Raw genomic sequence first — 24,828 nt, forward strand, 5'->3', positions numbered from 1 at the left:
AATGTGCTCTCCTGGATTACTTTCACTAGCAATATTTTCTTTTTCCATTCCAGGAAGTGTGATATTCTTATAACAGACGTCATAGGGAGCAGGTTGGTGTCGATGGTTGGGCGTACAAAACACAGGACTTTGACACTGGGTTTCCTGCGTCCCACTTGTTGTTTGAGGCTAAAACAGAGGTTGACCTTAAAGTTGTGGAAAAATTGTGTTTTTAATGGTTTTGGTTCAATATTGAAAACGTCAATGTTTACCATCTAGTAATGTTTAAGATACTCTCTTTACCAAGTGCTTTAAGACTTACAAAATATTTAAGACATGTAAGTAAGCCAAGAGCTGCCTGCTGGGTATTGCTACACATACACAGACACACAAATGAGGATGTCAAATATTTTGGTGGTTACCTTGCTAGCTAATGAAGGACATGATGATGGTCTTGTTTTATTTAGCCATACTTAAACTACAATATTGGTCACATAGCCAGCATTTTTTGTTTTGCATCTATATATTTAGCTAAACATACAGCTAAACATCCTTCATGATAGATTTGTGATATACAGTAAGACGGTATGGTAATTTTATGAAAGCCACATCACCGTTGTTAGCAAAGATATTGCAATTCTTTAATTGTATGTTCCAGTAAGAGAGGGAAAACTGAAATCTACATTTATTTGTGAGCCAGGAAGTGGGTTTCAAGCCTTGTGCATGTGATTGAACAAGCCACACAGAGACAGAGAAAGAGAGAGATAGAGAGGTATCACAGAGTGTTCTCATGCAGAAAACATCATCTCCCCCGTCTCCGCACATTCAGCTTCAGTTTCAAATTCAACACAGCGTTCCTTTTCTCTGTAACCCGTCACTACTACAAAATGAGTTCGTAGGCATCACAGCAGGTCACAACCGTCACAAACAAACCGTTTCAACAACAGACAGAGATACGTTTCATCTACACTGGATGCAAACACAGTCCAGTACTGGGCTGCATTGTATATCGTAAAGCAATTTGGTGCGACAAGTTGGCTAATAAGCTACAAAAGAATACAAATGCACACAACACACCGCCGTGAGGAGGCAATTTTCTGCTGTGGCACCGAGGCGCTGTGAAGGTGAAACAGGGTGAACGATAAGACAGAGAATGAAAGAGTAAGAATGCAATACACGAGGGGTCTCAATGCAAAAAGGGCATGGCAGGTGGTGGAAAGAAAAAATGAATGAGAATGAGAAAAATAAAAACGGAAAGAAAGCAATGGATGGAGAGTGAGGGGTAAAAGAGACAGAGGGAGGATGTTGACACAGTGAGGCGACGGAGGGTGAAGGAGGTTTACTAGAAACTGGAAAAAGCAAAAGAGATGATGGAGGGAAAGAGAATGAGGGTCTTCAACCAGGGATTAATGAAAAAGAGAGAGAGCACTATAAATATGGAAACTCACAATCAATAATAACTTACTGTTAAAGTTAGTTTAAATAATTGATTGATTATTTGTTCTTTTCTTTCCCTTTGCTAATACTGTAGTACAATTTGAGAGGTTATTGAATTGATGAAATTGTAAATTTATTTAATTTAATTTAGAGTTGAGTAGAGTTGATTACCATCATTTACAATTTGTAACTTATTTGCTTTTGACAGAAATTGTCAAACAGACAGAAAGGAAGAAAGGAGTGAAGGAAACTAGAAAGGCATAAAAGGAAAGAGAGGCAAAATATAGTAAATGTTAGAGAAGGAAGGACACAAGAAAATGACTCTAGAAAACGAGCGAGATGTAGACAGATGAAAAAAGCCAGAGAGAAAAACTGAATAAATAGAGAAAGAGATAGAGAGAGAGATGTAGAGAAAAGAGAAAGAGAGAGGGGTGGAGGGATGGGGGTTGGGTGGCAGCTGGTTTGATTACTGGATTATGAGGAGCCTCACTCCCCACTGACCTCTGATACACACACACACACACACACACACACACACACACACACACACACACACACAACATCCAGAGCCCTTCGTAATAAATGAACAGACAGAGGGAGGAGTGGCATGAAGGGCCAGAGGAGGAAAAACTCCCACAGAAAATCATCAGGGAACATTTTAATGGAATAATTTGTGGAAATAGATGGATGAAAAGACAGACAGACAGACAGATGTCTGACTTTAAAATAACATACAGTATTAGGTGAAGTAATTAAATGTCACCTCGTCTTCTGGGGCTAAAAACCAGCTTTATTATCAGCCCCCTGGATCACGATGGAAAGACGCAGCAGTAATTGACGCTGATCTTCCATTGTCATTAAAATGAGACCGGGATCTATGAAAAGACCCGGGATAATCTGCTGGAGTAGGACCCAATCGCGCACACACACACACACACACACACACACATCCATCACAAATGCACATATTCACACTAATTCTGTACACATACAAAAATATACCCATCATGGACACAGAGCAATCTCTGGCCTCTGACTCTAACTTTAACCATCACATCTACATGCCTAACACCGACCCTTTCCCTAGTAACCCAAATCTGACTAACATTAAAGGACTAGTCAGACATTGTGGGACATATGCTTATTTGCTTTCTTGTCGAGAGTTAGGTATAGGCAGTCTCATGTCTGCATGGTAAATATGAAGAGGCCTCTCTCTCTCACACACACACACACACACACACACACACACACACACACACACACACACACACACACACACACACACACACACACACACACATTAATCCTATTGGCAAGTATGCACTGAATTTGTACCCCTAATTTGTACCTTTTATTTCAAACGGATATTTCAAACCACTTACTCAACGCTTTATTCCAATTGCTGGAAGATTGTGCTGCTTTTCTCCTCTTTGCCTCTAACCAATCCGTCTGCACCAAGGTTATTTATTCCCTTGTTTGACACACTGTTTTGTGAGCAATTGCCATGTTGGCCTCCTGCAGATTGTGTCATCTTAACTGTTTTCTGATAAGAAAAAAAATATGACAATTTCCTCTGCCAGGCACACTGAACATTTTCCCTGTGAGTCTCACAGGCTCCCAAGAATCCCCTTCGGTGGCCCACAGGGGACAACAGTCATTCAAACAGGAATATTTGACAACTCAACAAAACATAAACAGGCTAACATGAAATATGGTACTCCTGAATATCAGTGCTCCCTGACAGTTTTTAACTTCACCTTATCAGCCCTCAGGGTAAGCAGCCATTACATTCTGACAGTTAACCTGGTACACACACACACACACACACACACACACACACACACAGTAAAATATCTTAATTTGGTTTCCCTTTCTTTCTACAGTCTAATTAGGCCAACCTGCATCAGCACAGGGCTCTTTACTCATCCCTCATGTATGAAGCCAATTGGCTAAATGGCCATTTCAGCAATTAGAACCACCAAACTCTGTCCACTCCTGGCAGGTCTACTTTTACTCAGGTACATAATATGCTAGTTCTGCTAAAAATACAAAAGTCTTACCAATAAGTCTGCAGAAACATAACATTTTGTAACAACTGAGGATTGTCGTTACAGCATGGGAATCTCACTAAAATCTGGTATAACACTAACTAATTATAATGTTTCCTGCTGTGTTAAAAAGCACATGTTTTTCTAGAAGCTCAATAAGGAAAAGGTGCTTTCGGTAAAAGCAGTTGAGTGTTAGAAACCGTTTGCAGGGATTCCTTACTTCAGCTCAAGTTTGACTTTAAAGCACAAAGTTATTGTGCTAGATACATGAACTTGTATCAGATTCCCCTCTGTTACTAAAAAACATCCACCTAAAGAATAAAATCCCACAAAAAGTCAGACATTATCAGCTACAAAAATGATCCATTTACAGACATGAACCTGTCTCTCATTTGGCCCTCAGACAACATTTTGATCAACAAGGGTAAATAAATACAGTAATAGTAACCACACATGCATCCTTGCATTTTATAGACAATAATTCAAATGATTTATCAATTGAAGAAATTATTATATAGTTAGTATAGATAGTTAATGACTTGGCCACTTCAGAGCCTTTTACGTCGTATAAGATATGGAACTGAAAATTCAATTCAGAAATAAGGTTAAGCTGTATATGAAGGCCAATACTGATGCGTGATAAAGAGAGAGAATCCAGTGTGTACAAGGACATAAGTCATCTGCTATACTTTAAATTCCTGCCAAAGCTTATGGGAGTCTCAGGTTTCAATCATTTTGTCAGACAATATATCACATCAGTGGAAAGACATGGAGCAGTTGTGATTTACTTTTGAATCCTGGTGAGAGGTGAGTAAGGGCGATCTTGTCCATAACTTCCCAATAAGCAAGGAAGTCATAACTAATGCATCGCCCTTTTTCAAGGCACTCTACATGCATCGAAACAATAAAACATTAATAACCTCCAAACTCAAAACCCACAAATGGAAGGTTATTTTGGCGTCTTTAGCACCACGGGAAAACAAAGCATTTCGTAAATAGCAACTCAGAGATGCTTCTGCGAGCTTTCATTGCTCCTGTGGGCTTCGAGCCAACATTTTTCCCTTCATGTGTCCGCACTTCAAAGAGGGAGGAGAGCTCGGGGCTGGCATGCATAAAGCCTCTAAGAATAAACACACTGATCCGGAATCATCAGCGATGTCCCATGGATGTGTGAATATCAATACGCCATGAGAGAGAGGCTGGCCTCTGATCAGTGCTGCGGCTCTAAGATGCTTTGTGGGTACACGGTCCCCAGCGTTTCAAAGGGTTGAAGGAGTTCAGTGCTATCTCCCTGTGCCAGGTAGCCTGACTAATAGCACACTCAAAGCTTCGTGAATGTCAGAGCATCCCGAGCTCGCCTCCTGGAAAATCCAGACGGAAATAGTCTGCAAAGTAGTGTACAATAGAAGCCCACAGCTGGAGCTGAACACAGCCTCAGAAACATTTTTAAAAGCTGCAATACAGGGCAGGAGGATGGTTCACATGGAGGAGTCCTGGCATTTTCCTTTGACGGTGAAAGCAAGAAAGTCACAGCAACCAAAGGTTTGGAGATACTGCTCAGGTGGTTTGTGAAGATGTTAAGAAAAAGTTCTATCTAAGCCAAACAAGCTTCATTATTTTGTCTAAAAAACTCAGAAGTCACAGATTCTGTGAAATTAAAGGGGAGCTGCTTAAAAAGACACCTTTGTGGTTTTATAGTTAGATTATTAAGCATCTAAGACAATAAATGTAGGAAGCTGCTTGGTGTCATCTACACAGCTACACATGACATGACTATCGATAGGCACACAAGCTGTTTGTCCCAATTTACAGGTTTTCAAAATGGCTAAATTAAGTGTTTGAAAAAGCCTATGCTTGATTTTTTAATGTGCTGTTATTGTAACCTTTTGTACCACAGTGAGAAAGGAGCTGCACACAGGTGGAGAAAATTAAAACACACTGCAAATGTTGGTGCAACAGTTTGATGAAGTTTAAAAAAAAGTATTCAGTCTTAGAAAAGCATTGAGCTTTCTATTGTGAAGTTTGATTGGCAGTGGCCTTCTATAGATGTAGTTTGATTGACGTCTGTTGGTGCGCTTATTGTAACATTTTCTCTTACTACAAAATGGTAAAGTACATTTCTTGTTTACTAACAGTATACTGTGACAAGTGTGTAGTACAAACTGTAGCCTATTGGCTACATTTAGTATGTGATATGGAAAAGGGGACACACTGAAGAACAAATCTGGGGTTTCAAGACGGTCTATCATATCAACTATAAAACATGTTTCAGATGCAGATAAAGTCGTTCACCAGACATCAGACTTGAGGCCTCAGAGGAGGTGCAGCTCGCTGTAAAAGTAAAAGCAACGTGTTATTCATTCAATTCTGTACAGCATTCAAAAATCTCCTGTATTTAAATTCAAATTCCTCCCACTGTTACTGTGGGAGGAAAACTTTGAATATCTATTGAGAAAATTTTGCATGAATTTATCAAAGACCATATCTCACCAATAGGCATTTGTGTCAATTTAAACCTTGTTTTAAATGGGTTCATCATGTATTCTCCATTTTTCTTTTATTATTCATTGTGGCTCTGTGTAGCTCAGTCTGTAAAGGCTAACACTGCCGGGGTTAGAGGTTCAAATCCCTAAATGGTTAAGTCATTCACACATGGCATTGACACTGGTGTGACTAAAAGTCTAATTCAAACTGTATGCACTCTTGGTGCTATAAGGAGTTGGGATTAAAAGGAAAAAAAGCCTGAAAGGGGAGATATATTACAACTAGCATGCAAAAACCCAAAACAGTAAAATTGGATTTAGACTGGACAAAAGCCATATGCTGCTACCCTGAAACACACTAAACACCGTCATGGTGCCTTCAACCCATTAGGTCGCAGACCATGTATCCACAAACATGGTTTTAAATCCCATTTCACACTGTGTTGTCACATCCCTTTGTTTGGCCTTTTCCTGCCTCAGTGTTCACCGTCCTCGAAAAAGTCCTAATAAAATATGTGAGAAGGTTGAATTTTAAAAGCGCTGTGTGATACAAAAGGTTTTATTTTTGATTTTATGAGCTGTGTAAGTTGGCTGCAGGTCAGGAAAATAAAACACTGCCCTTTTTAAACCCATAAACCGTTTCAGGTTGTTAACGGAGTGCACAGAGGACCATCTGATGTACAGTCACCTGAAAATAATGACTGAGAGAGAGAGTTAAAGTATGAACAGCCAAAATGGCACTTCATACAAATAAGTACATAAGTGAATAAATGGATAGCTGCAAAGAGACTCAGGCGCTGGCTTGACCGCTGATTTCTGCGCTCTGTTTGTTTTTTAAAGCCTTTTTACCCCTGAGGTCTGGGCACTCATTGTTCTCAGTGCAAAAGTAGAACAGAGTAAAAAAGCAACACACAAAAACACACACACACACACACACACGCACGCACGCAGACAGCAGCCCCAGCAACATAATGGTTTAACCACCCTATCACAACAGAAGCACTAATCCTTTACGTTAAACCAGATACACTTAACATGCACACACACTGAAAACAAAAAGCCCTTTCGCATGCAGAGACTAAATTTTCGCCCATATCACATTTATACACACCCGCATGTCTATTGTATGGATAAATAACACAAATCTACCCTCTGACCTCTCTAACATGCAGACGTGACATCTGTTAGCAGATGTTTTCAGCAGCAGCCATCCTCCTCCATCTTGCATTTGTCTGTTTGTATTGTGGTGGTGCTGCTGCTGCGTGTAGTCTTTTCTCTCAAATGTACAACCACAAAGACATTATGTTTGCGTGAAGAAAAAAAAAACAGAACCATACATTTTACTTATTTTTCATGCATAAAGAAACACTTTTTTTCCACAGGCACTGTAAACAGGGCTCCACCCTATCTGCTTTTGTTGTTTTTGAGTTAAATAATTTGGTATTTTGGAGCATAAAATTGTGGACTCTTGTAAATCATTGCCGTCACTCCAGCACCTGAGGCAGGTTGTGTCTGTAGCAGCTTTCATCACACCTTCTGTCGCCTGAAAAGATCCCAAATTTTAATTTTCCAAACGATTTCTCCTGTGGGGCAGTGTAATAGTGCAGCAGTAATGGTCATATCAGTAGGCTATGCGCAGCAAAAGGGACTCCTGTGATGCTTACTTGTGTGTGTTAATCATTCAAACACTTCCAAAGAGAATGCACACGACTGAATAATGTTTCAATAACAATTATTAGTTACTATTTCACAATAATAATAAACACTTACTTTGTTGATAGATGGAAATTGTGGAAACCATGCTGAAAATGGCAAAGCTTTCACAGGAACTAAGAAATTCCTCTTTGTTCCCTGCAATTGTATTCAAGGGGGAAAAGTTGTCACCAAAGCAGAATGTACGGTGGCCCTGAGAGGCCACTGCACAGCAACTTAAGAAAACACACGCAAATAGATCACAATGCGCAACAAAAAGAAAACACACGCAAATAAACCACAACACGCAACATAAAGAAAATCCACCCTTTGACTTTATAAATATTATTTACTCTCAAAAAATGCTATAAATCTATTTATATCTAGTGTTTTTTTTTTTTTTTAAAGAAGCTTTGTGTTATGTGTAGGGCAGTTAGCTGAGTTCACCAGATGTGTTTTGAGATGGAAAGGTCAAAATGTCAAGCTGCAAAATAGATTTTTCAAATGTGTCGAATATCCGACGGCCAATATAAAACCAACTATACCACAGTACGTTACACCACTGAATAGCCTCTTAGAGTTCAAGAAGTCATCAAAATCGATTGTTAAATCTCGCAAAGCCTAGGCTAATGTAAGAATATCATTTTAATACTTTGTTCCCTGGGTGTGTTTTCATCCCAACCACGATCTTTTTCCTCAATTTAACTTTTTGTTTCGGTGTCTAAACTTGACGTTACCGTAGCTGTAGCCTCAACCATCTGCAGCCACGTGTGCATCACTTAAAATTGTCCCCTGGAAACACTTCTGTTGTGTTGTGGTCTATTTGCATGTGTTGTCTTTTTGTTGCGTGTTGTGGTTTATTTGCATGTGTTGTCTTTATGTTGCGTGTTGTGGTTTATTTGCGTGCGTTTTCTAATTGTTGCGTGTTTTGGTCTATTTGCGTGCATTTTCTTATTGTTGCGTGTTGTGGTCTATTTGCATGTATTTTCTTTTTGTTGCGTGTTGTGATCTATTTGCGTGTGTTTCCTGTGCAGTGGCCTCTCAGGGCCACTGCACAGGGGGCAATGAGTGTAATGAGTGTATCCTAGGACAACCGACAATACTCATGTTCTGTTTGTTGCAATATAGTTTTCTACCACCAGTGGCAGCAATGAGCACAACTGGTGGTATCTGCTCTCCATTGTTACAGTACAAGACATGTTTTTACCAGATGTAACAGCAACGCTGGTATTGTTGGTACGCTGGTACAGCGTAATCTTGCTTTTTTAGTGTTGCAATGCATTTTTGTCAACAGACTCATCCAATCTAGCCCTGGTGTCTCCAGCTAAAATGCAGAACAGAGGCTGCTGGATCGCTGTCTGGCTTCTTTCTCTGATGTGATCTCGTTTGTTTACAGTAATCATGGTAATGTTGTTAAGCTAATGTGGTAATGATTTATTGATGACACAATGCTAAATATAGTATAGAAGTACCAGTCTGTTGATTATCTTTCCTCATTTTTCCTACATTGTGCCTCTCAGTCCTCCCTGGTGGCTGATTGGGACTAAACCAATTTTTATTGAGCCTCAGACCAGCACAAACAAATCATTAAAATGCTATTCATGAACACTTATAGTCAGCATTTGGCGCTTTGATGTCTGAAAGGTTAGGAGAGCTGGCCTTTGGGTAATAAACAAGGTTTGTATGTGAAGTACTTGAAGTTGTAATGTGTTTTGTATCTTTTTAAATGACTGTAAAGAGATATTTACTAGAATGCTAAATATATTTGTTCACAGATAAGGTCTTGCTGGGTCTTGATCAAATGTCCTCAGTCCCCAGGCTGGTTTGATGATTAAAGATGATGATAAAGACAAAACTGCAAATCTCTAAGCAGGGAACATGAAATTATTATGCTCTCAACTCCCTGAAAACTTCTGTCAAAAATATTCACTCATGGCAGCCCAACATGCCTGAATTACATAACTGTCACAGCATTCCCTTATGTACAATATTGCCTAATGTATCACTATTTCCCAGTAGTCATCCTGCCACTCAAACCACATTGTTATTTTTGGGAAGAGAAGTATCAAATGGACTGTATTTGTACAGGGCAGCTCCCAGATGGGGATGTGCACAGCTGTGTGAATGGAGAGTAACTTAGCATTTAGTAAAGAGCGATGAGAGCACATCTAACAAATCATGGATAAATGAAAGCTGGGAAACAGACACCTTATCAGTAGCTTACATTTAACTGTCAGAAAAAACATTAATAAATCCTTTATACTGTACATTTGCATAACATAACAGAAGCTTAAGCCGTGGAAACATCCCACTTTCCTTCTAACACAAGCCTTGAGTTGTCAAGCACTTAACTATGTGATGGTGTTATAGTGTTAGACAGACATCCCCCCTAACCCATCCACTACCTAATATCTCTGGCCTTCAGTGACCTAAAAACCTCTGCAGAAAATCAGATTATCGTCCCTACACAGAAAGCTTTAAACAGACACTGGGTTTCTGTCAGAAACACTGGTTACACTATATAAAACATTACGATGTCATACAAACCCCTTATTGCTTAATGTCTGCTATTACAGCACAGCTAAAAATATGAAAGAGCGGACAAATACTGGACAAAACCTGTTGAGGTCAGACTGGTTTGGTCCCAGTGTCTGTGTCATGGTTACAGGACACTAACAATCCAGTAGTGAAACCTTCCATCTGGCTCTTTGTGTCAAACTGTGTCAAACTCCACAATGTTCTCTGCTCGACCTGAACCATTTAGCTCCTGACGGGTGGTAGCGATATCGTGCCCCTGACAGGCCGAAGATGTAGAGCGTACATCTAATGGAATCTAATGGATTCTAATGGCCTGGTAAAAGTTTCTTGACATTGTGGTTGGCCAGTATGTACTGTATATGGAGGTCATCGTGGTTGCTAAATGAGCTGTAGTAAGTGCTGGGTGCTCATGATGCTGTGGGTTTGAGCCGGTTACACATTTTTAACATGCAGTTTTTCTTTATCCTCTGTTAAGATCTTAATTTAAGTTTAAAGTCAATATGTATGGTGTAGCAACACCAGCGTAGCAATGCATTCTCATCTTTCTTTACTGCAGACAATAAATACATGTAATCTAATAGAAAGGCAATAGATAGATGGTAGACATATACAAATCATGGTTTCTAATGGGACATCAATAATGGCAATACAACAAGAGTAACACACACTGTACTATTGCCTCATTTTACCTCCATGCTTGTAATATTGGGTAAAAAACACATTATTATCTAAAATGAGAATAATTCAAAGCGTTATGCTCTTGGGGGTTGACCTTTCTCAGCTGACCCACATGAAAATGCATTAGCTGTTTTGCACATAAATACATACATACATACAGCATCCACGTACTCACCCATAATGTGTATGGTTCCTTAGCATCAGTGCAATGAACTATATGTACTGAAAGTGTATTCATGGTGCACTGACCTGAGTCATAGTCAGGGGCGGAATGGGACCAAAAAATCTACCGGGAGGGGTTGGGGGGGTTCGGCTGGTCCGGTGAATGAATGAACAACACACAGCACAGCAACACGATCCACACTAGCCCAACACAAGTAGCACATTGGAACTGACAGCCAAGCTAACTTATGCCACAAAATATCGGAGGTACCTACTGTTGAGTTAGATTTTTATGTTAATCACTCCTCCTGCTAGTGTTAGCGTCATAATCCTTATACACTTAACATAGCAGCAGCCAAGGGAAGTTACTCATTTTAAAACTCTGAACATCTGCCAACCACTGAAGGACAAATTCAAGAGCCACTCAATAGTTAGTAGTCAATTTGTCTCATATTTACCACAAGCTACTTTCAAATTTCACAAGCTTTTGGCTGGCTGGTAGCTAGTGCTAATTCCCATCTGTGCCTAGGTGTGACATTAGGTGTTTAGCAACGGTAGCTTATTTCACCTGTAGTATCTTTACTCGTTGATGCCCAGAACATGTCCGTTATTTTGGAGCATTTCGCTGCCTCCTCCTCCATAATTTTTTTCCTTTTGAGTCTGACCTTCTCAGCGCCACCTTTCCCTTTTCTTTTTTGGCTTTCCATCATTAGACTCACACACTGTTAACGTTACCGATAGACTTCCAAACGTGACGAGGAAAAAAAGGTGTTTGATGTCTTTACGTCATAGGCCGACCAGGGTTATGCCATTTGGGGAGGGGCCGCTCACTGATCCCCCTATATTTCTGAAAATCCTAGACAATGGTTGTGACTTGCACTTGGTTAGTGCTTTCTGATTAGCCTGTGTTTGTATTGAAATAAGAGGCTGCTGCAGCCCGCTGTACGGGTTGAGCAGAGGCTGCACAGTTTGACCAGCAGGGCAGCGGCCGCACACCAGGCCACCGGATGGTATTACTAAGAACTTGCAATGTATAACTATTATCAGATAGGCCCTTGTGGCCTCGAAACATTACCGGGCCACCGGGAAAAGTCCCGACTCTCCCGATTGCCACTCTGCTACTGGTCACAGTTAGCATATAGTTGCCTCAACAGTGTCTAAATGAATACATGATGTGTCTTCATTTTCAACACCATCTAAAGTGCCAGAATCCCAAGCACACACAGAAGACATTGAACTCAAATCAGTATAGAGGAAATAACATAGTGCATGGTGAGCTTTCCCAATTTGGTCTTAGCTTGTCAGATCTAATACCGTAACTGTTTTGCAGAATGCTCACTCTTCTATTCTATACATGTGCCTGCATGTGACAAATTTACAAAAAACAAATTATACACATTTCTTAAGTATGTGCTCTATTTTTTGTGCTTAACACGTTTGATGAGTCTTGAGCTCTGCTTATTAATATACTAACAATGGATGAAAGTAAACCACAAAGAATGATCACCAACTCTGTAGCTCTATGGAGCTTTTAGCCTCTTTTATTTCAATCATTCATTCATTTATTTTTTATTTCGAACAAAACTAAATAAAAAAAAAAAAAAAATATATATATATATATATATATACACACACACATACAGTTTGTACCCATATATATATATACATACACATATGCTTACAAACCCATGCAAACAAATACCCATACACACACATAGATATACAAACACACATACATATACATACCCACACATACAAAACAAAAAGTGTGTAGTAACACACAACGTTTATTGTAGTTTATTGTTTCATTTCTACAGAACATTCACTCTTTGGTTCCATCTCAGTGCTATTATCAACCATGTTTCCATCAGCAGCTGTTTTCAACTAAAATAAACTCTAATCAACCCACTGTACACTACCTACCCAGCAACAAACAGCAGCAAGTTGGACAAAATGGAACATTTAGCAGATCTTGTTCTATGGTGGAGACAAAACCAGAGCAAAAAGCAGAGTACATTGACCTACATCCATCAGGTGGACACAAACATGACTCCAAATGAATGCCAAATGTTGCTTTGTTTCCACTGGATGTGTGAATAGGCAATTGTGTTTTTTTTTAGCTTGTGCTTCTTCTCCCATGTGGCCCAAATATTTATTTTATGCATCTTTAACTAAACATTAACCTAATCATAATCAGACATGCTACACAGATGGACCATATCAGGATAACGACCAATTAGGATCATTTGTCACTTATGAACAGGCTCTGGCAACAGCAGTTTGATAATGTATGCAAGTTTTCAAAGCAACACGAGAAAGTGGAGAGCCAAACAGGTTAAATCATACTTGTGTCCAAACCAACTGGTGGACATTTACAGTATTTTAGGAGGTTCATATTGGTTATTAGCATGAACCAGGACTTTTCAAATACCAAACAGATGATTGAGAGAAATGTATTGACACCAGATACGTTTTTCTATCAAACAACTTCAGTATACATTGCCAAAAGCCTCTTTTCACAGCAGACATTTTGACTAGGAAAAACACAGGTTTTATTAATAACATTAATTATGACAGTGTGACAGTGATCCAGCACGCACAATACCAGGACCTTGAAAGTCAAGCAGCTAATTGCAATTCAATCATAGTTAATTTTATTATTTACATCTGGGCTTTTCCTACTGTTAAAAAGGGCCAATTTAACAAAGTCTTTCTAACACGTTGACACACAGAGTCTTTGTTTCAACCTTCATCTACCCAGGGAAGTCTAGTTAGGCACATGCTTTCTTTTCCAGCAAAGCCCTGTTCCTCATCCAAACTGCTACACACATTCACAACTGGGAGTTTGCCAGTATAACCACAGTCTTTGCTACTGGCCACAGGAGCAGTTGGTGGTTGCTTTGCTCAAGGGCACCTTGAGCTGATGCTGTTTGGGGTGCCAAACAGCATCAGCTTACTTGCCTCATCCAACTGACCCTAAAGCCAGTTTCATGTGTGTAAGTGTAAATGTGTGTGTCTGTGTGAGCTTAAACTGCTGGCAACACAAGCATGGATGCAGTGTTTAATCTAAAAACTGTAAATGCCATAGATATGGGAATTATCCTGAGAATCAATAGTCTGGAGCCAACTGTCATAGAGAAAATGGGGACATGACAGAGACAAGGGACAGAGAGATGAAAGTGTGAAAGGAAGTAAGAAATAAAATAGGAAGAAAGCAAGACATGAAGCAGTGTAGTCCCAGCACTCTCTGGTATGCATAGATATTATTCATTGAAAAGGCATGAATACACTCTCAAGTGCAATGCTTTGAGCCACTTGAGAGTACACACACACACACACACACACACACACACACACAAACACACACACTTATGAACACGCATACACACTTATGAACACGCAAACACAGGACTATGTTCAAATACAAATCACGTTCACACAAGAAACCACAGTTCAAACATGCACATACACAAAACTCAGGTGGAAACACACACATACACTCAACACATTGAGGCACTTGAGCAGACACATATACACACACAAGGAGGAGCAGAGTTGAAAAGAATATGCCATGGAAGAGACACAGCCCATAAGAGTTACTTTATGTGAGAATTACAGGGAGGGAAAGAGAAGAGTCGGAGGACAGAAGGGTGGATTATTGAATACAGCAGGAAGGAAAAAAAAGGGAGAGTGAGAAAAGATGTAGAGAGGCATAGCAGGTGAGTAAAGAAATAATACACAATGTGAAGGAGATGGATAAAAGGAGTGGAAATGGAAGGAGTGGAAAAGGCAGAAGGGAAAATAAACAAATGGAAAGAAGGATGATGAAAAAGAAGAGAGAGAAACTCTAGGACTAAAAATTTGTGAGAAAAATTCATCCATCCATCCAGCCATTCGAGGACGGGTAGAATAAAGGAGAGTAAGACAGTGATGGGAAGAGGAGGGAAGGGTAGTCAGAGATAACACACAGCACACAATGAAAGTGACAGCTTTGCTCCGAGCATGACTCTGGCTGACTGTTGTTTCATTATAATCTCATAACTGTCAAATCCTGGAGCAATGGCATGAGAGAGAGAGAGAGAGAGAGAGAGAGAGAGAGAGAGAGAGAAGAGAAGAGAAGAGAGAGAAACAGTGGGACATTTGGAAATGAATCTACACGTCTGGTTGAACCGAACCTAATGCACATTGGAAGAGGCAGATGGAGACAAAGGCTGGCACATACATACAGTTTACTTTTATTCATTTGTCCACCTACTCATATACTTACTCAACCACTCATGTGTTTAATCCACTCATCTATTTATTCACTTCATTTTCTTTCAGTTTTATTAATTTATTTACTCCCTCACTCCCTCCCTCACTCACTCACTCACTCACTCACTCACTCTCTCTATCAGTCTCTCATATGGTATTTGACTCTCTAACGCAGGGGTCTTCAACATTTTTTAAGCCAAGGACCCCTTAACTGAAAGAGAGACAGAGCAGGGACCCCCTGTTACTGTACACATGGTGTATAAAATAAAGCATATATATATATATATATATATATATATTACATATTAAACTGGGCCTACAATAACGTGTAGGGCGGCCTAAAGCCTTTATACATAGCTTATTTTGCACAGAATACTAAGCTTTTAAAATAGCCTAATCATTTTTGGCATGATTTTATAAATTATGTTTTAATGTTAAACATACATGTGGCACAGTGAATCCTCAGGATTAACTGTATCTGTGGATGGCTATCTTAGTGACTACCTTACCTTAGGCCAGTAAGCCTATCATCAGTGGGATTGCTAATAATATGTTGGATTCATCGTAGGACTTTTTAATTTTTGAAAAAACTTTGTAATAAATAAATAATTTGAAGGCCCCCCCTGCGTTGACTCTGAGGACCCCTTTGGGTCCCGGACCTCCTTTTGAAGATCCCTGCTCTAATGTTCAAACTCAATCAATTGCTAATTCATTCAGTCACTCCTTCACTCTGTCATTCACTCTCTGACTCTTACAGTAAACTCACTTACCCACTTGTTCACTTACTCATTTACTCATTCACTTTCTCTTTCATTCACCCACTCACCTCATTTGCTCACACACTCATTTACTCAGTCTCTTTCTCTTTTATTCACTCACTCATTCAATTGATTACTCACTTGATATACTCATTCCTTCATTTTCCCACACCCTCACTTTGATCACTTGTGTACTTAATAATTCACTTTGTAGTGTTTAAACACACTCACTCACTCATATTCTCAGTCACTTCTCTTTTGTTCATTCATTTACTTCTTCGATCTCTCTCACTCACTCACTAGAACGCAGTTTACTCCCTAAGTCAAACTTACCCACTTGCTCACTCACTAAATGACATCAAAATGACACCAAACTGAATATGTATAAGGCTGTATCGTCACCAGTGAGGCTTGTATAAAAGCAGTGTAAATAGGGTAGCAGGTCACACACACTCCCAAGCCAGAATATAAACACAGCACTCACCAGGCCATCAAAGCAATAATGCTGCTCTTGTTTTCGTTTCCTTTTTTCTGTTTCTAAGGCTTTGATCAATGACAGGCTGCAACAAAGTGTGAAACGCTTTTAGGAAGCCTTTATCTTGAAGCTAAAGCCTGGAAATGCAAACATATAAACAACAAAATATACTAAAAACAAATTACAATAAAATCGACTTTACTTCAAAAAGTGAATGTAATATTTGTCATATAAACAGATGATTATATTCTTGTGTGGATGACAAAACAGCTTAAAATATAAATTCAATACAGAGCCAAGAAACACTTCTAAACATTATTTCTCAGTGCATGATATGATTACCATAATGGATGGTTAACAGGCATGTCCAGTTAATTGGCTATTTTCCAGGAAAATCAAAGCTAATGGTCCATGGGTTTGCACCTAAGATGGACCCCTCATGTGTCTATTTCATCAGGAAATAAATCCCATTAAGGAAGTATTGATACTGTTTCATTGGATATTTGCAGTAACAGCAAGTGACAGCAATTGGCTGTGTCATTTGGAATGGTGTGCTTCCTTGTTTCCTTACTAAATAGATTTTCTTTAATTTTACAAAATCACTATGGCAACTTCGGCTGCACTTAGCCCAGATCACCTGTCAATCAAACAGCGGGGGTGGTACTGTGATACCGATCACTGCTTATAACTACACAGCTCTTTTTCTACCAGCAAAATTATCATTGCCAAGGCCAAAATAAAAAAAACTTGCTTTGCATCAGTTGCTTGCAATAGCATATCTCATAAACTGGCAACATGTTGACGGATATGACAATTTTATATGAAAACCTAATACTGTAATAGGTATAGTCCGTTATCTCAAATTAAACAGCCTTCGGGCGCCTGGGTAGCTCACCTGGTAGAGCGGGCAGCCCATTTACAGAAGCTCAGTCCTTGCTGCAGCAAGTCATTCCCCCTCTCTTCCCCCTTTCATGTCAAACTGTCCTATCATCTAAAGGCCTAGAAAATGCCACAAAAAATCTTTAAAAAAAAAAAGTTCCTTCAAATATTTATCTCTTCTCACACGTTTTCTCCCTTCCATGATATCTACTACTTTTTTCATACACTTCTTTAGCATCAATTTCCTAAATGTTTACCTCCAGTTCTTTCGGGTAAGTTTAACTTGAGCAACAACTGTCACTGTCTATATTTCTCTCACAAACACATGCACACACAATTTTTCCCAAGCGCCTTCTCCTTAAGGGACTCAGGTACATGCTTTCTCTCCCTCCCACTCATTCAATCAGCTTCCTTTTACGACTCACACACACAATCTGCAGAATGTGTTTCAAGAAGCCCCATTAATTCCTCATTCCTTCACGTACACAAGTCAATAGAAAGAGACAAAAGAAAAGTGCAGAAGCAATGCCCAGGGCTCCACCAAATGTCATTCGGATTTATCACACCCCTTTCTCATTCAAACCTGTAGAGTCTGAGTTCTTATCTTCACAGGATTTGTTACAGTGAAAAAAGCTACAGGGGAATCTAAACTGACTACACACATACACACACATACCCTCCCTCCCATTTTCCCCTCCACAGTCTCTTACCTGTGACAGTGATCAGCATGGGAGCCACCAGCGGCCTGTTGTTATCCAGTTTTCGGCTCAGTCGGATCTCTCCACTGGTGTGATTCAGGAGCAGCAGGTGAAGCTCATTCCCTCGGTCGATGGTGTAGTACAGTCTGTCTGACACATCAGGGTCGTGGGCGGGTACCCTCCCAATTACCCCGCTGGGGAAACTGTTGGACCGATTGGACACAAAGTTGTTGAATATGATTTGGAAGTCCTGCAGAGTGGGCCGGTTGTCGTTCTGGTCCACCAATCGGATCCGGGCAGTGGCCCGGCTGACAAGAGGTGCTGATGTGGCCTGGACTACGATGACATACTCATTGCGGGCCTCATAGTCAAGATCAATAAGTGAAGTGAGTTCCCCTGAAAAGATGTCCATCTGAAAGATCTCAGGGATGTTGCCCTCCACGATTTGGTACATGATCTGAGCGTTGGCGCCTTCATCTGGGTCAGTGGCCGTGATCTGGGCTACCACAGAGCCCACTGCGCTGTTTTCCTTCACTAGAACCTCAAAGTCATCCGCAGGGAAGACAGGGGCATTGTCGTTCACATCCAGGACCGTCACCTGGATGTGGACGGGGGTTCGCTGAGGGGGCACGCCGCGATCTACGGCATAAGCCGTGAGCTCATAGAATGGCACACTCTCACGGTCCAACCGGCGAACGGTTCGGACGATGCCAGATGTAGGCTCAATGGTAAAGTCTCCATCCCCATCCTCACCATTTTGGAAGGTGTACTGAACACGACCATTTGCGTGTGCATCGCGGTCAGTGGCTGAGATTTGGAGGACACTAGTAAAGGGAGGGGCGTCTTCGCTCACTGTTCCCTGATATCTGGGGCTGAGGAACTGAGGTGCGTTGTCGTTCACATCATTCACATTAACCTCAACATATGTAGTGTCTGATTTCTGTGGTATGCCGTTGTCTTTAGCTGTTATAGCCAAAGTGTAGGTCATCTGGTCCTCATAGTCGAGCTCTGCCTGGAGTGTTATAGCCCCTGTGCCGGTGTCGATGCGGAATTGTGGGATATTGTCCTCGAGGAAGTATGTGATTCGAGCATTTTCACCAACATCATCATCCGTGGCACTGATCACAACTACAGTGCTTCCGGGTGGTCGGTCCTCATTCACGCTGACTGAGTAGTGGGCACTCTGGAATACAGGCCGATGCGTGTTGGCATCTGTGATGTTGATGTGCACCTGACAGGTGTCGTGGAGTGTGCGGTCTGAGGCAGTGACTGTTAGAACGTAACGCCGCTCCTGTTTGTAGTCCAATGGGAGAGCTAATGTGAGAAGTCCAGCCCCTCCTGCTGTGCTGATGGCAAAGCGGTTTCTGGTGTTTCCTCCTGTAATCTGATAGGTCACCGCACTGTTGACATCCCGGTCCACAGCCGTGACAGTCACTACGCTGGTACCAACCACAGCGTCCTCATTCAGGCGAGAATAGTACTCCTTTTGGAGGAACTCAGGGCGGTTGTCATTAACGTCCATCACTGTAATTGTAACACTTGCCGTGGCAGAAAGAGGCGGCATGCCATAATCCCTGGCCTCCACACCAAAGAAATAGTGTTCCACAGATTCTCGGTCAAGAATGGAGCTCACAGTGACCCAGCCGGTTGCAGAATTGATAATGAATGGTGTGTCAGAGCTGGTGCCAGTTAACCTGTACTCCAGGCGGGCGTTATCACCGGAATCGGTATCAATGGCCTGAATGTGGAGGATGGAACTACCAACTGGGGCGCTCTCAAGCACAGACGCCTGGAATGGTGTGGACACAAAGATTGGTGGGTTGTCGTTGACATCCGTCACCTGTACACTGACAATACCGGTGTTGTTGGAGAGAGGTGGGCGGCCATTGTCCTGTGCACGAACACGGAGCGTATACTCCCGCTCTGCCTCATAGTCTAGTGGCGCCACAACATTGATCTCCCCAGTGACACTGTCGATGGAAAACTGTCCACGGCTGTTACCACTGATGATATTATAGTGAACAGCAGCGTTACTGTCCTTGTCCAGGTCCGTGGCACTCACACGGAGGATCTCAGAGTGAGGCCGTACATCCTCCTTCACTGCTACCACATAGCGCTTTTCACTGAACTGTGGCACATTGTCATTTTCATCCAAGACAGTAATGAAAACTTTAACAGTAGCGGAGCGTGGCCCCGGTTCCTTCCCCTGGTCACTGGCCTCCACCTGTAAAGTGTAGTGCTCGTTGGTTTCCCGGTCCACCGATCCACGGGTTGTAATGAGGCCAGAGCGTGGGTCAATCTCAAAGGCCGCTCTTGCTATTGCAGCCGTGTCACCGACAAAGCGGTAACGGATATTGGCATTGGATGGGGAGTCTAAGTCTGTCGCTCTCAGCTGTAAGATGGGATACCCCTCCTCTACGTTCTCCCTGATCGTCTCCCTGTACTCTGTCTGCTCAAATATAGGAGAGTGATCATTCCGGTCTGAAACAGTAATGGCCACCATTGTGGTGCCAGAGAGGCGAGAGGAGCCATGATCCGTCGCTGTGACCCGGAAGTAATGCAAATCCATGTGTTCTCTGTCTAGAATCTGAGTGGAGGTGATGAGACCTGTGTCTGGGTGGATGTGGAAGTAGTCAGATGATCGACTGTTCATCAGCGGAGCCATGGTGTAACTCACCCTGCCTGCATCTCCTGCATCTGGGTCTGAAGCGGTCATGATAATGACTGAGGTGCCGGGTGGCTGGTTCTCAGCTACTTGTACTTGGAAGTTGTACTGGGAGAAATGGGGATGTCTGTTGGCTGCACGTCGCGAGCGAGGCCAAGGCATCAAAATCTTCCTCCCCCTTTCTCCCTGTGAGATTTCATCATCTGCTACTATTATCAGTCGTTCCAGGCTCCTCTCTCCCCTTGTACTGTGCCTCTCCTCCTCCCCTTCCACCTCCCTCTCATCCCCCTCTCCAACCTCATGGCTTTCATCTGCCTGGCTCTCTTTCTTCCCTATTTCGCTATCTGGCTGTGTGATGGTGGTGGTGCTACTGCCCCTATATTGACCCTTCCCTCCCTCTGCCTGGCTTGCCTTTGTTATTCTCTTTTCCCTCTCCTCCTCCTCTTTCTCCTCTCCCTCTGGTTCTCTCCCTCCCATCAGCCGCGCCTCTCTCTCGCCATCCCCCACCTGTAATTTCCCTCCCCCAACAACAGCAGCAACAGCAGCGGACCCCTCCAAGCCCTCTCCCTCCCTTTCTGCATCCCTCTCCCTTTCTCCCTCGCCCCCCATCTGCCGCCTATCTGACTGTCTGACACCTTCGGGCTCTAATGGCACTTGCTTACCGGGATTTAATTGCATATGCTGGTCCCCCTGCTCGGTGGCTGTACAGTCGGTGTAAATGCTGTCAGCGCACCCTGCCTTGACCATCTCTGGCAGTGTGGTCTCCCACAGGTCTGGTTGCTGTGTCTGACCATGCCACGGCGATTTTTCTATTTTAGATTCACGACTATATCCATTTGTCTCCTTGCTCCCCTCCTCTTCGTTGTTGTTATTGCTGTTGCTGTTGAATTTGATCCACATGAACACGCGCTGAGAGTCTGGGGGAGCTGTCCGTCGTGCTGAAACCATGTCCACAGAAGTTGAGGAGTCACCCTGCCATGTGGTCAGGTTAATTTCTGAGAAAAACGAGAGGTGTTCTGCTGTGGTGTCATCAGGCTGAGTGACAGCACGTGCTTTGGTTGCTGTTACAGAGTGAGACGTGGCTGACACAAAACCGGGAGATTTAACAAGAAACTTCGCAGGCGAGGAAAAGCCTGAGTCACCGGCAGATTCTGTCTCTGAAGTTGCATTTACTTTTTCAGCAAATAGAAGGAGCGGTTTGGATAGTTTTCCACTTTCTGCATAATCGCATGTTTGTGTTTGAGGGGGCGTATTGAGCGCCAGGCCAGGATATTTTGATGTAATTTCGAGAATTGCGCTTTTGCTGGATGGAAAACGTTGGCTGGGCGTCTCTGTGATGCTGCTGGAGGAAAATTGGATGGGGAGATTCCTCTGAACTATTACTCCCTCCGGGACCATAAACCCAGCTAAATATCCATCCCCCATTTCTATTCTGTTCAAACAACCAAAGCAACCACCGGGAACCTCCTCGCTTTCTCCCCGGGTTTGGCTGCTCTGCCTCCTGGTTGCTGGTGCTGATTTCCCCTGCGGAAGCTCATTATCAGCCCTACATAGGAGCGTAAGAATCGGAAAAGCCAAATCATTATCCAGATAATTAGATACATTAATGTGTTTGTTGCCTTGTTTCACCTCTCCTCGTCCATCTTTTCTCTCTTTCCTGCCAACACACACTCTCTTCTTATCCAGAATTCTGGCGGGGTAATACCTTACTTTCACCTCACGGGCAGGAGGTCCACAACAATCTAAGTGCGCCCATGTACTGGGGTTAATCACGGCCGGTGCGCTACATCTGCACGCTTCCTTTCCTTCTTCCTCATCTCCCCCACTCATCGCCCCCCTCTCCCTGCACTCTGTCATACAGCTATCATCAACCCCCTCTATGTTGCTGCTAGGATCGATAAGATTGTGCCTTCTCAAATGAGAACAATTACCAGCCCTCCTGTCCACGTTGGCTGAGCTCCCATCAGCATCCCAAGCCTTTTTTTTGTTGCTGTTCCTGTAAACTGGATGTGGCTGAATTGTATCTGTGTTGCCGGTCTGGGAGGAATTACAAGTTGAAAAATGACAAATGTCCAATTTCGATCCCTGGTTACAGTCTGAATTGCTGGTGTAACGGGGGTGACATTTAATTGTGTAGTTTGAAGCCTCGCTGTGTGGTGAATTGTATCCAGAAATAGGATGAATGCAACAAGAGCAACCGGTTGGCAAGGGGCCAAGTGAGGGGTTGTTGGCCGGGGAGAGGGCTTGTTTGTTGGGGCTTGACCAGGAGATATACCCGGGTGTCAGAGAGCACCATGTAGCAAAAAGCCTCCTCACCTCACGAGCCCTCTCCCGCACCTCTCCCCCTCTCATCTCTCCACTTCCGGGTGCCCTGCACAGGCCAGAGGCGTGCACAAAGGCTCTAGCGGCGCCACGTTTGGCGAGGTGTGGCCTCGACGCCGGCCACCGTTGCGCGCACGCTCTAGTCCTTTGTACTGCCCGTTTCTTGCCGTTTTGAACCGGCGAGGAGGTGAAAGCAGGTGAAGCGGGAGGAAAAACAACGCCCTTCCTCGTAATCCCCCCTCTCTCCACTCCCTGTCCTGCGCCGACGCCATCAGAGCTCGACCTGCTCCTAATACCTGGGTGAAGAGGAGGTGGAGGTGACGATGGTGCCGTAGGGCCGTTTCCACTCCTCCAAAACGTCCCGACTCCTTTCAGTCCCTCCTTCCGTGTCCCCCTCGCCCCATCCTGGTGATATCTTCCCAGCGTCCTCTCTGCGCGCTGCACTCCAGAGCATCCCTCAGTCTGTATCCGCTCTACGGTCCACCTGCTAGGGCGTAGATTCCAGCTGCCCCTCGGCAACTCCCCTGCTTCCTCGCGCTGCTGCTGTTGCTGCTGGCTCACTTTACCGGCGTCTCGGTAACAGAGGCCCGGGATCCAGCGGATGGAAGCCCCTCCTGTATTCACCGTCCCCGGGGCGAGAGCGAACAAAGGGCCGAGGAGAAGCAGGTGGAGTGCCAGAGACGAGAGCAGGAGCGGGGTGAAGCCCGGTAGCGGTACAGCCATTTAGTCTCTTCCTTTCTCTGTATCTCCCTCCTTTCTCCCTCTTCCACCTGTGCCTATTCTCTCTTTTTCTCTCTCGAGTGCGTCTTCCCTTCTCCCAGTTACTTCTCTCTCTCTCCCTCGTTCCGGCTAGGTGGCCAGTTCCAGGACCGCCGGCACCGCCCGACACCTTCCCCCAGGCTCCCCCGTCTCTCCGTCGGCCTGGAGAGTTGGCATCTACCCGCTGTGGTCCGTGGAGCTCGAGGTCTGAGCGTTAGGAGCGGCGCGGCAGCAGCATCTCTCCTCCCGTTCATTCACATCCAACATGGCTTACACACTCACACTGACTGACTGGCTGGCTCACACACTACCCTCTGGAGTGTGTGCGTATCTGTGTGCATGTATGTGTGTGCGCGCTTTCCCAGCAGTGGCGGCACAGCCCGGTCTATCCGTCCATCCCCAATCACACTCTCCTCCTTTTCTACCCCTCCCCCTATTGCTTGCATCTCAACACACCGTCTCTCTCTCTCTCTCTCTCTCTCTCTCTCTCTCTCTCTCTCTCTCTCCTTTCTCATAATGGTTGGCTGTTACACAGCACCCGCGGCGGCAGCCATATCCTCAACTGGAATAGGACGGGGGAATAGCCTATATCTTACACAATCACACCGTCATCACCCGTATCATCCGAAGAATTATCATCTTCACTAAGAGGCCCACAGGTTTGTCACCCTTTACCTGGGTTATACAGAAAACCTTCTTAGAAATGAGACCTAACAATTTCATTTTAAAATGAAATGATGCAAAAGTGCAGGTTTTGGATGAATTGCAAAAAAAGCAATCCTAGAAACTTTAGCAAAGGGGAGAAAACAACATCAGGATAGTTTAAGATATATTTCCCCCCTCATAAATAAGCTTTAGTTTCGCAGCGTCATTTGTTCATTGATTTTCATTTTACGTGATATCATCAAGCTACACACAGTATATTCTAGTCCAGTGATGTAGCCTAAGCTCGGAATCGTCAGGTTAGCTCTATCTAGTAAAAGTGACGTCATCTCCCGCGA

The 24,828-nt window shown here is 43.1% G+C and overlaps 1 protein-coding gene across 1 annotated transcript in view; it reads right to left on the bottom strand.

Annotated features, from left to right (window-relative positions):
* celsr3 (cadherin, EGF LAG seven-pass G-type receptor 3) overlaps nucleotides 1–23,791 on the bottom strand; it is a 114,104-nt gene extending 90,313 nt beyond the window's left edge. Inside the window, exons 1-4 of the mRNA XM_028582617.1 lie at nucleotides 23,063–23,791; nucleotides 22,678–22,783; nucleotides 21,044–21,828; nucleotides 18,094–20,932 (exon numbers count right to left, since the gene is read on the bottom strand). Coding sequence (XP_028438418.1) covers nucleotides 18,094–20,932; nucleotides 21,044–21,828; nucleotides 22,678–22,783; nucleotides 23,063–23,791 — 4,459 coding nt within the window. The remainder of the gene's footprint in view (nucleotides 1–18,093; nucleotides 20,933–21,043; nucleotides 21,829–22,677; nucleotides 22,784–23,062) is intronic.
* Nucleotides 23,792–24,828: the final 1,037 nt, after the last annotated feature.

This window comes from Perca flavescens, chromosome 7, assembly GCF_004354835.1.
Source record: "Perca flavescens isolate YP-PL-M2 chromosome 7, PFLA_1.0, whole genome shotgun sequence".
Taxonomy (NCBI): domain Eukaryota; kingdom Metazoa; phylum Chordata; class Actinopteri; order Perciformes; family Percidae; genus Perca; species Perca flavescens.